Source organism: Staurois parvus, unplaced genomic scaffold (assembly GCF_062004578.1).
Source record: "Staurois parvus isolate SC_StPar_1 unplaced genomic scaffold, SC_StPar_1.0 ptg000287l, whole genome shotgun sequence".
NCBI classification, from domain to species: Eukaryota; Metazoa; Chordata; class Amphibia; order Anura; family Ranidae; genus Staurois; species Staurois parvus.
The window spans coordinates 15,392,260-15,407,314 of NW_028318083.1; the positions used below are offsets into that span (position 1 = coordinate 15,392,260).

General features: G+C 41.4%; 1 protein-coding gene across 3 annotated transcripts in view; it reads right to left on the reverse strand.

The window, feature by feature from the left end:
• CDKAL1 (CDKAL1 threonylcarbamoyladenosine tRNA methylthiotransferase) overlaps positions 1-15,055 on the reverse strand; it is a 951,890-nt gene that overhangs the window by 390,015 nt on the left and 546,820 nt on the right. For all 3 annotated transcript variants that reach the window (XM_089682258.1, XM_089682259.1, XM_089682260.1), the window contains exon 11: positions 779-924. In XM_089682258.1, the coding sequence (XP_089538384.1) occupies positions 779-924 (146 nt within the window). The remainder of the gene's footprint in view (positions 1-778; positions 925-15,055) is intronic.

Sequence of the window (15,055 nt, forward strand, 5' to 3'; positions counted from 1 at the left end):
TGAAGTTTGACACTGTGCTAAGTACAAGATGTACACTTGTGGATTCCAAAATGATACAGGAAGAACAATGTTTAATTCCCCGTTAAACAACTGACTCATGATATTTAACACAAGGAAAGCATCTGCCTAATATGAACTCAAGCAATGTTAATATATCCATAATTTAATTTAGAAAAGCTAAGTTTAGTCAAACATGGCTAAGACATAGTCACAAAGTAATTGTATTAGCACGTTTTGCCCTCAGAGATGTATAAGCAAGCACTGTAGACCTCAGAATACTGACATATCAGTCATGTAGATGCAGACAGAGCTGAGGAATGACAGCTCATAAAGTGATGTGTTTATTAGATTGCTATATCTGTCACCTCTCCAGCTCTGGGGACCATTCTTTTCATAGGAACACTGCGCAAAACTGCCACAGCTCTATGAAACTCTTATTCTTCCACTGCTCTTCAGCAAAGCTTTTTTTTTTTTCTTATTTCTGCAAGAACACATGGTAGGCTAGAGTCTACCTGCACATATCTTTGTTCAAATTCTCTCATCCTGTGTTATGTGAACAAGTAGAATAGAAATGAAAATTTTAAACAATAAAATGTATGCCTCCCAGGGATGAAAGTTGTTCTGAAGAATGTGAAAACCGCATGAATGCTTTGTTCCCAAGAATTTAGGAACCTTGAAGTTTTTCTTTCTTTCCTGTACAGTGATAGGAATATGTTACCTTTCAGATGTTGCAGGAAGAAAGCACTGCTAATCTCACTCTCCACACAAGTAAACATACCTCTCCTTTAAGAAATCCACAACTCTTTTGAAGTCTGCTATGCAGTATTCTCTCTTCATATCCATAAGCACGCTGTCTGAAGCGGACTGTACTGGGATGTGCAGAAACGCGTACACACGGGGATGGTTCAATATCTTTGCCATTTCCTGAAAGACAGAACGTGTACTGGTATTAACTGAGTGCATGAAATAAAAATAAATAACTGGTACACAAAATACCCAGCATGAAATCAATACTTTTGCTTCCTTTACCCTCAATTTTTGAATAAAGAACATTTTTAACTATACTAATATGTAAATGACAACACTGTAGCATGAACATAAAATATTGCAAAGTACGGTAACACACATCAGTCAATCATACTTCAGAGACTCGCATTCTAATAAAAAAAAATACAAAAAGTTATTTGTGTTTGCTATTTGTTGACTTGCCTCACACTTCTCTTAACAAGAATTTACGTCTGGACAATTCCCCTGCAGCAGTTGTGAAACATACAGTGACATTCAGGCATAAGAGTCATTACATCAGAAGGGGCTAGTAAGGGAATATTGAATTTTCTTACTATGGTTACCATTTTGTTAAAGGACACTCTCTTTAAACAGCATAACAGCGGGTAACAAGGCCCGATGAACACTAAGCTGTCCCCCAACTGTCCAAAACATGCTACCAAATTTACTAGAATTTTAACCCCTTGGTGCCTCCCGGCCTTTTAAGGGTTTCAGAAGCCGGGAGGCGGGGCGGGGTTTTAGGATCATATGACTGCCCTGATTCGCCGTCACATGATCGGAAAAGGTCCCGATCGAAAGAGAAGATAAGGACCTTTCCATGAGTACCAAATATGTGTGCTGGGAGCGCGCAGGGCTTGCGCTCTCAGCACATATGTTTTTCTTAATTGCACGCAAATGTGCGGCCGCTCGGCATCAAGGCCCAGACGCCGGGAGGCAATACATTTGCGTGCGGTTGGCGCCAAGAGGTTAAAGTGCACCGTTGCCCATAGTTTACATAATTTTAGCAAGCCCTGGCTCACACCGGATCAAACTATGAAATCATGGGACTTAATGTCAAAGTCGCATGTCAGTGCAACTCCAGGTGCAACTTAAAACACATCTGTGAGACTTCATGCACAGAAGTCTATGCAAAAAGTAGTGTCCATTTGGCTATAGACAGCTTCAGGAACTAATTACGGAGTCAGAGTCGCACTGATTTAAAGGGTTCAACTGCGGACAATAGGGTGCAACTTGCCATGATAGAAACTATCATATTACATGTCAAGTTGCACCTGTTTGAACTGGGGCTAAAAGAGTCCAGAACACTCACTGACCCCAAACTGACAGCTTTCACAACAGAGATTGAAGTTGGGCTTCAGTAAGTTTCTAACAGCTTAGAGCACCTGCTGTCTGCTTATATTAGAAGGCTAGCAGGCTGCCAAGTCCCTGCAGCCAGAGCAAAAACAGTAAGACCCCATTCAGATATCATATTGTGGGAAAAAAGCAATTTACATGCGTTTTTGCATGATGCACATAGGGTAGCTCATTCACTTCAATGAGCTGCCCTGTGTGCGTTTGTTGCCCAAAGAAGTTCCCGCTCCTTTTACGGCTACAAACTTAGCGTGAATTTGAAATACACATTTTGCTGAACAATTCTGTTATGCAACAATTGCATCATGAGTGAACCGCATTTGGGGTGGCATTATCCACTTTTACCCCCTCTGTGCCCAGGTCAATTTTCAGCGCACTTTGAATGACAATTGCGCAGTCATGCAACACTGTACCCATATGAAATCTTTATTATTTTTTTCACACACATAGAGCTTTCAATTTGTGGTATTTAATCGCCACTTGGTGTGATATTATTTGCACTATAAACAGAAAAAGAGCAAAAAATGTGAAAAAAAAGTTTTTCTTTGTTTCAATTATAACATTTTGCAAACAGGTAATTTTTCTCCGCCACTGATGTGCGTTGATGAGGCTGCACTGATGGGCACAGATAGGCAGCGCTGATGAGGTGGCACTGGTGGACATTGATGAGGAGGCACTGATAATGCTGCACTGAAAGGCAGCACAGACGAGCAGTGCTGACTGATGGCACTGACTTGCAGCACTGATGGGCGCAACTACTGGGCAGCAGTGATGGATGGCACTGCTGGGCTCTGATGGATGGCACTGCTGGGTGGAACTGCTGGGCACTGGTGTGTGGCACAACTGGGCGGCACTGCTGATCAGTGCCATTCAGCTCTGTGACAGCTTCTGGTTATTGGCTGTCACAGTGTGAGGAAAGTGCTGCAGATAACTGGCAACTGTATTTCCTCGGTGATCTGCTCTGTCATTGGTCACAGCTGATCACATGGTAAAAGGATGCTGTGATTGGCTTTTTACCTCATCATTTGATCAGCTGTGTCCATAGGATACAGTGATCACGGAGATCGTCAGGTGCGCGCCACTGGGGGTGCGCAGGAGGGTGCATTCTGGAGGACGTCATACAACGAACCTCCCAGAACTGGACAACCACGCTGTAGCTGTCATTTGGCTATAGAGCAGTAAGGATGTGATTAAGAACCCAACCATTCATTGCACATTTTACTATGATTTGGATTCCAAATTGCCTAATGTGAATGGGGCCTAAAAGCAGCTGCTGATTCAGTGTCTGTTTGTTAAGGCCTCATTCACATGGGCAAACTTATGTGTACATCCATGTAAAGGGCCATCTTTACCTGCATGAGGTTCACAGGTGTTCCATGCATCTGCGTACAGGCAGATATATTCATGTCTACTGAGATGCAGCTGCTGCACAGACACAGCTGCTGATCCCAATATGACAGCCGCGCAGGAGCGGATGCGTGTCCCTGAACTGCATTCAGGAACAAGCAGACTGATTTTATAGATTTAAAGAAGGAATGTGTACAATATGTTCCTGTCAGATATGCTCTTCTCTCTCGGGACCCTCATGTTATAATGCACATCACCTATTTTTCCTGGACTACTGACAGCCACATGCCTTATTCAAATGATGGGAACCTTTGAAGCAATTTAACAGAGATATAGAATCTCTACTGTGTTTATGTGCATCAAAAACAAATGCAATTCATTTCTGGTTTCAGAGGTAAAGGACTATACATGTTGGTACCCAGCTGTGCTTTGTATTAAAAGATTATGCAAAGTTGATCCTAACCTATGAGGCTGCATATACAGTCATGGCCGAAATTGTTGGCACCCTTGATATTTTTCCTGAAAATCAAGTATTTAACACAAAAAAGGTATTGCATTAACACATGTTTTGCTATACACATGTTTATTCCCTTTGTATGTATTGGAACAAATATAAAACAGAGGCAGAAAAGCAAATATGACATAATGTCACACAAAACCCCAAAAATGGGCTGGACAAAAGTATTGGCACCCTTAACTTAATATTTGGTTGCACACCCTTTGGAAAACATAACTGAAATCAGTCGCTTCCTATAACCATCAATAAGCTTCTGACACCTCTCACCCGGAATTTTGGACCACTCTTCCTTTGCAAACAGCTCCAGGTCTCTCTTATTGGAAGGACACCTTTTCCCAACAGCAATTTTAAGATCTCTCCACAGGTGTTCAATGGGATTTAGATCTGGGCTCATTGCTGGCCACTTCAGAACTCTCCAGCGCTTCTTTGCCATCCATTTCTGAGTGCTTTTTGACGTATGTTTGGGGTCATTGTCCTGCTGGAAGACCCAGGATCTTGGACGCAAACCCAGCTTTCTGACACTGGGCCCTACAGTGCGACCCAAAATCCTTTGGTAATCCTCAGATTTCATGATGCCTTGCACACAGTCAAGGCACCCAGTGCCAGAGGCAGCAAAACAACCCCAAAACATCATTGAACCTCCACCATATTTTACCGTAGGTACTGTGTTTTGTTCTTTGTAGGCCTCATTCCGTTTTCGGTAAACAGTAGAATGATGTGCTTTACCGAAAAGCTCTATCTTGGTCTCATCTGTCCACAAGACGTTTTCCCAGAAGGCTTTTGGCTTACTCAAGTACATTTTGGCAAACTGTAGTCTTGCTTTTTTATGTCTCTGTGTCAGCAGTGGGGTCCTCCTGGGTCTCCTGCCATAGCGTTTCATTTCATTTAAATGTCGACGGATAGTTCGCGCTGACACTGATGCTCCCTGAGCCTGCAGGACAGCTTGAATGTCTTTGGAACATGTTTGGGGCTGCTTATCCACCATCCGGACTATTCTGCGTTGCAATCTTTCATCAATTTTCCTCATCCGTCCACGACCAGGGAGATTAGCTACAGTGCCATGGGTTGCAAACTTCTTGATAATGTTGCGCACTGTGGACAAAGGCAAATCTAGTTCTCTGGAGATGGACTTGTAACCTTGAGATTGTTGATATTTTGCCACAATTTTGGTTCTCAGGTCCTCAGACAGTTCTCGTCTCCTCTTTCTGTTGTCCATGCTTAGTGTGGCACAGACAGACACACAATGCAAAGGTTAAGTGAACGTCTCTCCTTTTTATCTGCTTTCAGGTGTGATTTCTATATTGCCCACACCTGTTACTTGCCCCAGGTGAGTTTACAGGAGCATCACATGCTTGTAACATTCTTATTTATCCGCAGTTGTGAAAGGGTGCCAATACTTTTGTCCAGCCCATTTTTGGAGGTTTGTGTGACATTATGTCGAATTTGCTTTCTTTCCTCCCTTTTTTTGTTTTGTCCCAATACACACAAAGGGAATAAACATGTGTATAGCAAAACATGTGTTAATGCAATACGTTTCGTGAGAAATACATGATTTCCTGGAGAAATATCAAGGGTGCCAACAATTTCGGCCATGACTGTATGTGGAAAATAAAAAAAAAATCAAATCTAAGATCCTATAGCATAGCCTCACAGGAAAAGGAATTGTCTTAATCTTTTAAAAGAAAAGAGCATCTCTATTTTTAAATGCCTCAAAGCAGATATGGGTTAAAAGCACTTTATTCAAACACTGTTTCCCTAAAACACTTCAGGCTGTTTAAAAATCAGCAGAGAGCCAGCCAATATTGGGCCTCACCTCTTGGCCATAAACCATGTCTCCAGTTATGAACCATGTCTCCAGTTGATAATCTTGGCTTTAGGCAAATCTATTGTATGCATCACTGCTGCTGTATCCTATTTGGCTTTAAAAATTTAATGACTCAGTGTGCATTAGAAAATTTGTTTGAAGCAAATGCAGACAGTCAGGTAACCAATACCTAAGACAACTGATTTATTAAACAGTCAAAAATCTAAAAAAGCACATCAATCAAGTACTAAATACATTATTTTATTATTATTATAATTATTATTACTATTATATCCTTTCAAGTTTGAGCAAATTTATAGGATATTATTACTTGTTTTTTTTTCTATAAATACACCAACCTGGACATATTTATGATTTTGAATTGTGTCCAAATAAACTGAAGTCATATGTTTACTTAAATGTCTCATAACCTTACAGCAAGACCAGTCATAGGAGAAGTACTGAGACTGCTATTTAAAATCTATCCTTCTGATAATGCTAGTTGTCTGGCTGTCACGTGAACACCCTGGTTTCATATTTTTCCTAAATTGCTGACCATAAGTAGTATGTAGATCTGACATTCTTATTTCATTTGCTGCATGCTTGTACCATGTCAGTGACCCAACATGTATAAAAGCCAGATTGAGTTAGACAACTAACACACTTAGGATAAGGTCAGCAGTTTTTTTTAAGACTTACTTGCATTTGTTTGTTGTATTAATAAAGATAAAAACTTCAGTATAAACCCACTAAGATGAGGCAGTTAGCCAAAATCTATCAAATCCAGCGTTGTCTTTCTCAGGGAAAGTGCCCAGTACATACTTTGGGCTTATTTTAAAGCAATCACAAGTCTTATCCAGGATTGCTTAGCCACTCTCAGTACATTTCCAAACACATCCATATGTATGCATTGAAAAGTATTAAGACCATCTCACAAGCCCCTATCTTAGGATATACCTAGAGTATACTTAACCTCCCTGGCGGTATGATTATTTCAGATTTTTGGTGCTGAAAGCGGTACCATTTTTTTGCATGGAAATATGTATTTTTTTTATTGTAGGCTGTAATTTTTAGTAAAAACTCACTGAAATCTGTCCGAACAAGAGTCTAGTAAACATCCCGGGTATGATACAATTTGAAACACAAAATCATAAATTATAATTTAATAAATAATCATAAAAATAATATAAAAATAATAAAAAATTTAATTCAATAATATAATCAAACCAAAAACACTGAAATGTGAAATATAGCGCCAAGTTTGCACATTGCTGAGCTCAGTCGCAAAATCGTTTTCAGTGTCTGATGACGAATTTCCCCCACGAATCATTATCACTCAATTCTGCAAGTGGTTCTGATTTACTATCGCTGTTCTCTAGCTGGTCTAAAACCGCTTTTGACCTAAAGGGACACTTTTTGGACGCCAAGGACATTTCTCAGTTTCCAGGCAGAAAGAACAGACAAAATGCAGGCAGGGCGCAGGACAAAGCACTCGGGACAAAATGTATGTGAAATTGGTTGAGACAGCAATGTTTTACTATGTAAAAAAAAAAAAAATGACATTTTTTAAAATTTTTAAATTTCCCGCCGCCGGTGGCGGCACCCGTACGTCCCGACGTCACAGGGACAGGACACAGAAGCCGGATGCCGGCATCGGCCGGAGGAGATGGCCGGGGACGCTGCAGGGGACACATCGTGGGAGCGCAGGGTAAGGTAAGTGAAGAACACATGCCGGAGCAGTGCCACATGGTATTCCAAGTGTAGCTCGGGGTTACCGCTTTTGGTACTGAAATGTTACCCCGAGCTACACTCGGGAATACCGCCAGGGAGGTTAAGTGTCCTGATTTTGGTGAGACTTTTCTGAGAACATATTGTGAAATCTTAGTAGATTGGGACTGGGATAGGCATTGGTAAAACAAACACTTTTTTTATTTTTTTTTTTACTTCTTGGGGGGGTGTCCATCTGTGTTCTGTTGGAAAGAATTACCGCTATCCTCATGTCCCATATACACAACAGGAAGGAAAACAAGAGAAAACCCGTCAGAGAGTTGTCACTTTAACAAGTGTCCCCGCAAGAAGAGTTCCCTTCTATTTCTGTGCCATTGACAACTCAAACTTTTATATTTTTTGGATACTCAAAGGATTCAGTCTCCTGGTTATTTGGTCTGCCTAGGCCCTCAGCCTGCTTCAGCACAGACTGAACTTTTCCCCCAAGCATTGGCCTAACCAAAGTGTCTGTCTATAAAAAAATAAACAAAAAATAAATAAAACGCATGTCCATTGAAGAGAAAAAAGAAAGCCACATTTCACACAAAAACTACAAATTCAAGTGTATGTATACGCAAGTGATGGTCAATCAAAAGTGCTGCTAGCTTTCTTGAGAGACAAAAAAATAAGGGATACTATCAAAGAACAATCACAAAGATCCCAGTGTAAAAAAAGTAACCAAAGATGATTCAGCTGGTGTGTGGCTGGATGCAATCTGCCCAAAAGGATGTTTCCACTACTAGAAAAGCAGTTCAATGCAGTGAAGCAAAAACATACAAAAGTTACTATTACAAGAAATGGGGTTGACAGAAAACCACTCCTATTCAATGAAAGACATGGTAGCATGAAGCAGATATACCTGGGTGAAATTACAATATTAAATAGACTCAAAAGTAGTGAGAAAGATGCTCGAACCAAGCTTTGAGTGTCTGGAACAAATACCCTACAAACCTTCCATTTGGATGTTCTCTCAACATTGACACTTTTACTCTCCTTCCGCCTTGAAAGGGTTACATTTTAAATCACTTTGCTAGAAAACGGTACAGCTGTTCTGTTTGAGAAATAGCAACTGAACATGCTCAGCACTTTCAGACAGTTCATTAAGAACATTCTTAAAGGGCTCAATGCTCCAAGATCTCCTGTTTATCTCTGCCTCACTGAGCTCTGAGCTAACTTCCTCAACCTTTGATCTACAAAACTCAATTTTACTCACCTGATGTATACAAAAATGTGGAACTTCCTTCCCCAAACTAACATGCTGTACCAAACTGTTCCAATCTTGTCAATCTTGTTGAGTACAGTCTTTAACCTCTTGCTGACTGCATAATAGATTAGCAGTAAGGATTTTCCAAAAGTCATGATGAAAAGATTCCTCCAGGTCCAGATCCAGATCCCTGAGTTACTGATCCAGGAACAGCCTGGTCCTCCGTGCAAAATAAACTGATCTGTATAGGGACCTGATTGGCTTGTACATTAGCAGACTATTGCCTCGCAGAGATCTAGTGTTAAACAAATTAAAATGGGATGGCCTCAAAGAAGGATACCATTAAGCCTAGTACTTTCATGCAAAAAAAGGAGGGTCAGGAAACTAAAGGATTGGAGAGCATGACTCTGAGATCAGGGAATCTGAAGTATCTCCTGTGGAAAGAGCTAGCCTGATCTATGTCCACTACTTGACTCAGATACTACAATTGACGAGTCACTTTCAGAAATTATTTTTGAAAGTTTAGGATGCACCCAGACTACTCTAACACCTGGATGGTCAAAGCCAGTCCAAGCCAAGAGTTCCCTCTACAGGAGGCAGTCTATGTGTCCCAAAATTGGAATTCCATAAAAGCAAAAGGAATAAAATCAGAGCTAGCATCTTGGTCAACATCTGATGTGCAGATGAGAGGCCAAAGAGCAAGGTCATGAATTGAAAGTGTAGGGGCCCTTGGCAAAATATAGAAAACATAGAAGTGCTGGAAAAATTGGGCATTTTGTCACATGTCCTTAATACCTACAGAAGTCAAAAAGACTACCTGGTGAAAATAGGCAAGGACAGATATGGTGACTTTATGTAGAACATCTGGATTCATTCAGAACTTTGAGATCCAAGACAGGGCCATATGCCCCCTTTGGGAACAGGGAATAAGTTAAAGTAAAATCCCTGAAACTGTTCTGCCACAGGACCTGGGACAACAGCACCTTGATCCAGAAGACCAGGCTATCTGCCAATCTGTGTGGTGGCAATGAAAGTTTGGAGGTAAGATACTGAGCAGGGGACAGGGAGCTAAAGTCCCGTTTGTAGCTCTGAGATATCACCTCCAACATACAAGCATTGGAGGTGTAAGTTGTTCAGCATCTGCAAAGTTGAACAAATGTTCCTCCATTATGGAAAGTGGGGAGCACCTTCATTTCAAAAAAAGCTTGTCTGAGGATTTAGAGTTTAAATGCCAGGCTTGTGGGTGCACTGGGAATCTGGTGGGGAGAGTTGTGATGAGTATGTGAAGAAACAAAAGGAACAGTTCTTAACAGTCAAAGAGGGGAAAGCCTTAACCTGTTCCTTAGGCACCCCCCACTGAAGAAAATGGGCAACTCTGCCACTTAACCACTTCAAGTCCGGACACTTTTACCCCCATCCTGTGTTTTCAGCGCTATCACACTTTGAATGACAATTGCGCAGTCATGCACCACTGTACCCATATACATTTTTTTGCATTTTTTTTTGAGACAGATAAAGCTTTATTTTGGTGGCATTTATTCACTACTGGGATTTTTATTTTTTTTTGCTATATAAATGAAAAAGTCCAAAAGTGTTTTTCTTATAAACTTTTGCAAATAAATAATATTTCATCATAAATCTTGGCCAAAATGTATTCAGTTATCTTTTTAGTAAAAAAAATACCCCAAATTAGTTTATAACCAAAAATTATAATTTTTAAAAAATGTTTTTACATTTATATATATATATATATATATATTTATTTTTACATACTGTCACCCTGTCAACACTGTACTACATGTGGGGGGGGGGGGTGATGATTTTTTTTTTTTGCTTTTACACTGATTGCTTTTACACTCATAAACGCTGTAAAAGCAATCATTTCTCCTTCTCTCTGGCTACATTCTTGCAGCCATTGAGAAATGCTGTGTGAGCTGTGATTGGTCACAGCTTGTCACATGGTACAAGGCTGATGTGAATAGCCTTGTACCATGTGACCTCTCTAATCATTCACAGATTTCACACGTAGTAAGCAATGATGTCAGAAGTGACATCTTGCTTACTACTCTGCATGTGATCACTGATTGGCCAATCAGTGATCACATGATCGGGACCTTGCACAGAGGTCACGTATGACGATCGGTGTTCCACTGTGTCCGGAGGCCACAGCGGGCACCGGATCGCGGTGCTGCGCTGTAACGGAACCAAACCCACACTGCACTTGGGTACTTCCGTTAGACTCCAGCTTCCCTGTCCGAACACAGATCCATGGACACCACCGCTGACCATACAAGAGGAGACACACCAGACTTGTATGAAAGACAGGAAATAGACTGCTTTATTTTAACACAGATACAAGATATATACACAGGGCAGGGAAATATACCCAGTAACAGGAAACACATCAGCAGGTCGTCCCATCAAGGGAAGGGCTGCCGGAAACACACCCCACCAAGCCAGTACAAACACAATAGAACAATGGGATACACCACATGGCAGTAGACAATACACAAACCCATACATCCCATAATAGTTTGCTCTCAAGCCAGCCACACAGTAGAACAATGGGATGCAACCACATGGCAGTGAACAATGGACAACCCCCCACCTATACATGTCTACACAATATTAGGACAGAGTACCCTGCACCCCTAACAGGCAGAGGGTGGCTTACACATAAGAGGGATATGGGGAGCTGAGACAGGGGTCTCCTCACCTCTCCAAAGGGGGCTGTGTTCCATGGGCCCCCCACGCAAAGTCACTTCCATCAAATGCACGCTCCCAGGGAGCACACACAAGCAAGGGGTGGGGAGGCCATTTATAAAAGGCCACCCGCCCCTGCACTGCCGTCTGGCCGTTTATATACAACAGCTGGACAGGAAGTGGTTAATGAAAGGTAGCATTGTTGTATTTTGATTTAAAGCGGTATCAAATGGTTTGGCTTTTTTACAAAAGAAAAAAAAAATGTCATACTTACCTGCTCTGTGCAGTGGTTTTGCACAGAGCAACCCCGATCCTCCCACTGGTGCTCCTGGCTCCTCCCTCTTGACCAGTGCCCCTAATAGCAAGGAGCTTACTATGAGGGCACTGGTGCATGCTTGCTAAAGAGTCCTGCTCTATGTGTCCATAAGGCACATAGAGTTGTGGCTTGGCCCTGCCCCTGCTCTCTCTTCATTGGCTCACTGGCTGTGATTGATAGCAGTGGGAGCCAAAAGCTCCGGCTGCTGCCAAAGCCAATGAGGAGAGGGAGTTCTGGGACAGTCGAGGCTCTCGTTCACATCATTGGATTGAAATCAGGCTCAGGTATTAGGGAATGCATGAAGGTAAAAACCTTCCGCCTTTACAACCACTTTAGGTTGACCATGCATTGATAGAATTTCGGGCAACCACTGATGAACTGACCAAAATTCACTTTGTGTGTGGCCCTCTCAGCACCCTCCCGCCCAACATCCTTCGACTGTTGGCTGAAAAGCAGGGTATACGCACATTTTTTTTTTTTTTTGTACACATTTTTTTTTTTAAAACTGACAAATTCCCACATCCACACAAGCAATGAGGATTGAGGGTTCTTCCCCCACTGCTGATATCCCCTACCCCCCGCCCCAAACAGAATACACAGATACGGATCAGTGCTGCATTGGCTACAGCAGCTAATTGAATGTTGATTTTCCAGCAGGACCATTTTACAGAAGCTGATAGCAGTTGGCTTCTGTTGAACAGACAGGGTGTCAGGGATGCGGGTGTGACCAGAGATGTGTGTACTGACACAGGGAAATGCAGGCTTCAGATATGGTATAAATAAGACAATTTATTAAGACTAAGAATACAAATATAAACGCAGTGCACCAAACCCCAAGCTAACACAAATACATACAACAAGGTGAAACAAACCTAAACCTAAACTGATATAGATACACAGGTACATACACATATAGAGCACATCGTAGTCAGGCAGGCCGGGTCGATAACTATCGGGCAGGTAGGTACAGGAGGAGCAGGCGGAGAGAATGGTCAGGGTCACAAGCCAGGGATCAAACAGGAGAAGTCAGCAGAGGTCAGGATCAGGCAGGGTCGGCAACAAGTCAGGCAGGAACGCAGGTTACAAGGTACAGGGGCCCATGGAAAAACACACACCAAGGCACAGACTGCAGGTCTGGCTATCCCTTAAATACACCACCTGCAATCAGCCCCAGGTGATGGCTAATTGCCGAAGTGAATCTCTGATTGTTGAGAGCACCCGCTGGCCAGCCCTGGTACTGCAGCCCACAAGGCAGGTGAGTCCCACCACTATTGGCAAGTCCATTCCTGACACAGGGCTATACACGTACGGAAATTCAGCTGGTTCCTGCTGAACGTCCAAATTTCCATGTGAGTATACCCAGCTTTAATGTAAGATGTGCATAGTTTTGTTCTATTAACCTCACTGTTAATAAAAACTAATCTGGAGCTACTATGCCTGTCTAAAAGCACATATAATAGCATCTGATAGAAGTCTTTGAAATGTAGCCAAAAACAGCAGCGCACACAAAAGAACACAAAATCTATTTATTTAAGTATACATTATTTTTTTTAGATAGCTAGCTTGACATTAAAAGACTTCCACATCTAACAAGACATTTGTATATGTGGGTTTGAAATGAGATCTATACTTTCATAATAGTAACATTTGCTATACATTGTTCACAATTCACTTAAAACACTGTTTACTCAGGAAAACCCTGAATAGGCAACACAATATACAACAGTATGCATAATAGTATTCAAGCTACATTTAGTAATGTTGACCTATTGGGCAGCTGTTCTATGAAAGCCATTGTTTCATGTTTAGAAAAAAAAAAGTAGAGGGAGAAAATTTGGTTGCAGTCATTTTTGTGCTAGCGTATCTAACAATGATAATCATAGATAAAACTAAAGTATAATCATATGTAAATGTGTTGCTCATTACAACATACTTTCCAGTTTTAACAAATATTTATTGACAATCCAAAGCTTTGGAAAGGTACATGAATGAATTTTTCTATACCACCAACTGTACAATAAAATTTCTCTTTTCTGTATGTCCAGTATTACATGAAGCCGTACATGGATTGCGATTTGTCCGGTTCAGCAGAGACCAGCTGAATTTCGATTCATGTATAGGCACCTTGGTTGTACACAAGTCGATTTATCAATTGACTTTTGTACAACCAGCCTGGCAAGTGTTTCCTAGGATTAGTGTCACTGGCTATAGCCTGTAACCCTAATCATTGTGTTCTGCTGGCATGGAAGTCTCCCGCTGGAAGAACACAATAGCTTAGTCAGTGTTGATGAGGGAATCGAGCATCCATGAGGGAGAGAGAAAATTGCATACTCTATGGCCTGCCTTACTATGAAGCAGCATGGAAATTGTGAAACCAAGTATTGTAGGTATATAATTAATACATGTATGCCAAGTCAATAGTAGCAAGGTGATGCCAAGCTTAAAACATCAGTTTACCAGCAAAGTTTTCAGAATATTAGCCATTTTAATAAATCTCTTCAAAATCTAGCATTCCACAATAAAATCAGGAGCCAGTTAAACTCTCTTGTGGCAAGCCACACTACAGAAGGGCAAAGAGTGCATAACCATTAACTGGTGGTAGTTGCTAGAACAAACAGGCAATGATGCAGACAGATGTGTGCAGCTTAACATAATTAGTCTGGCTGAAAAAAGAAAATGTCCATCCAGTTCAACCATAGAAAAAAAAAAAAAAGTTATAATCCTATACCCACAGTTGATCCAGAGGAAAGGAAAACAAAAACCCAGCAAAGCATGATCCAATTCGCTCCTGCTGAAAAAAAATCCTTCCTGATCCCCAGAGAGGCAATCGGATATTCCCTGGATCAACTTTACCTATAAATATTAGTATCCAGTTATATTCTATGTATCTTAGAAAGAATCCCGGCCTTTTTTGAAGCAATCCACTGAGCTGGCCAGAACCAATTCTTGAGAGAGTCTATTCCACATTTTCACAGCTCCCACTGTGAAAAAAACCTTTCTGTGTTTGGAGATTACATTTCTTTTCCTCCAGACGTAAAGAGTGCCCCCTTGTCCTCTGTGATGACCTCAGGGTGAATAGCTCTACACCGAGTTCACTATATGAACCATCAATGTATTTATACATGTTGGTCATATCCCCCCTTAATCTCCTCTTCTCAAGAGAGAATAAATTCAGTTCCTCTAATCTTTCCTCATAGCTGAGCTCCTCCATGCCTCTTATCAGTTTGGTTGCCCTTCTCTGTACTTTCTCCAGTTCCCCAA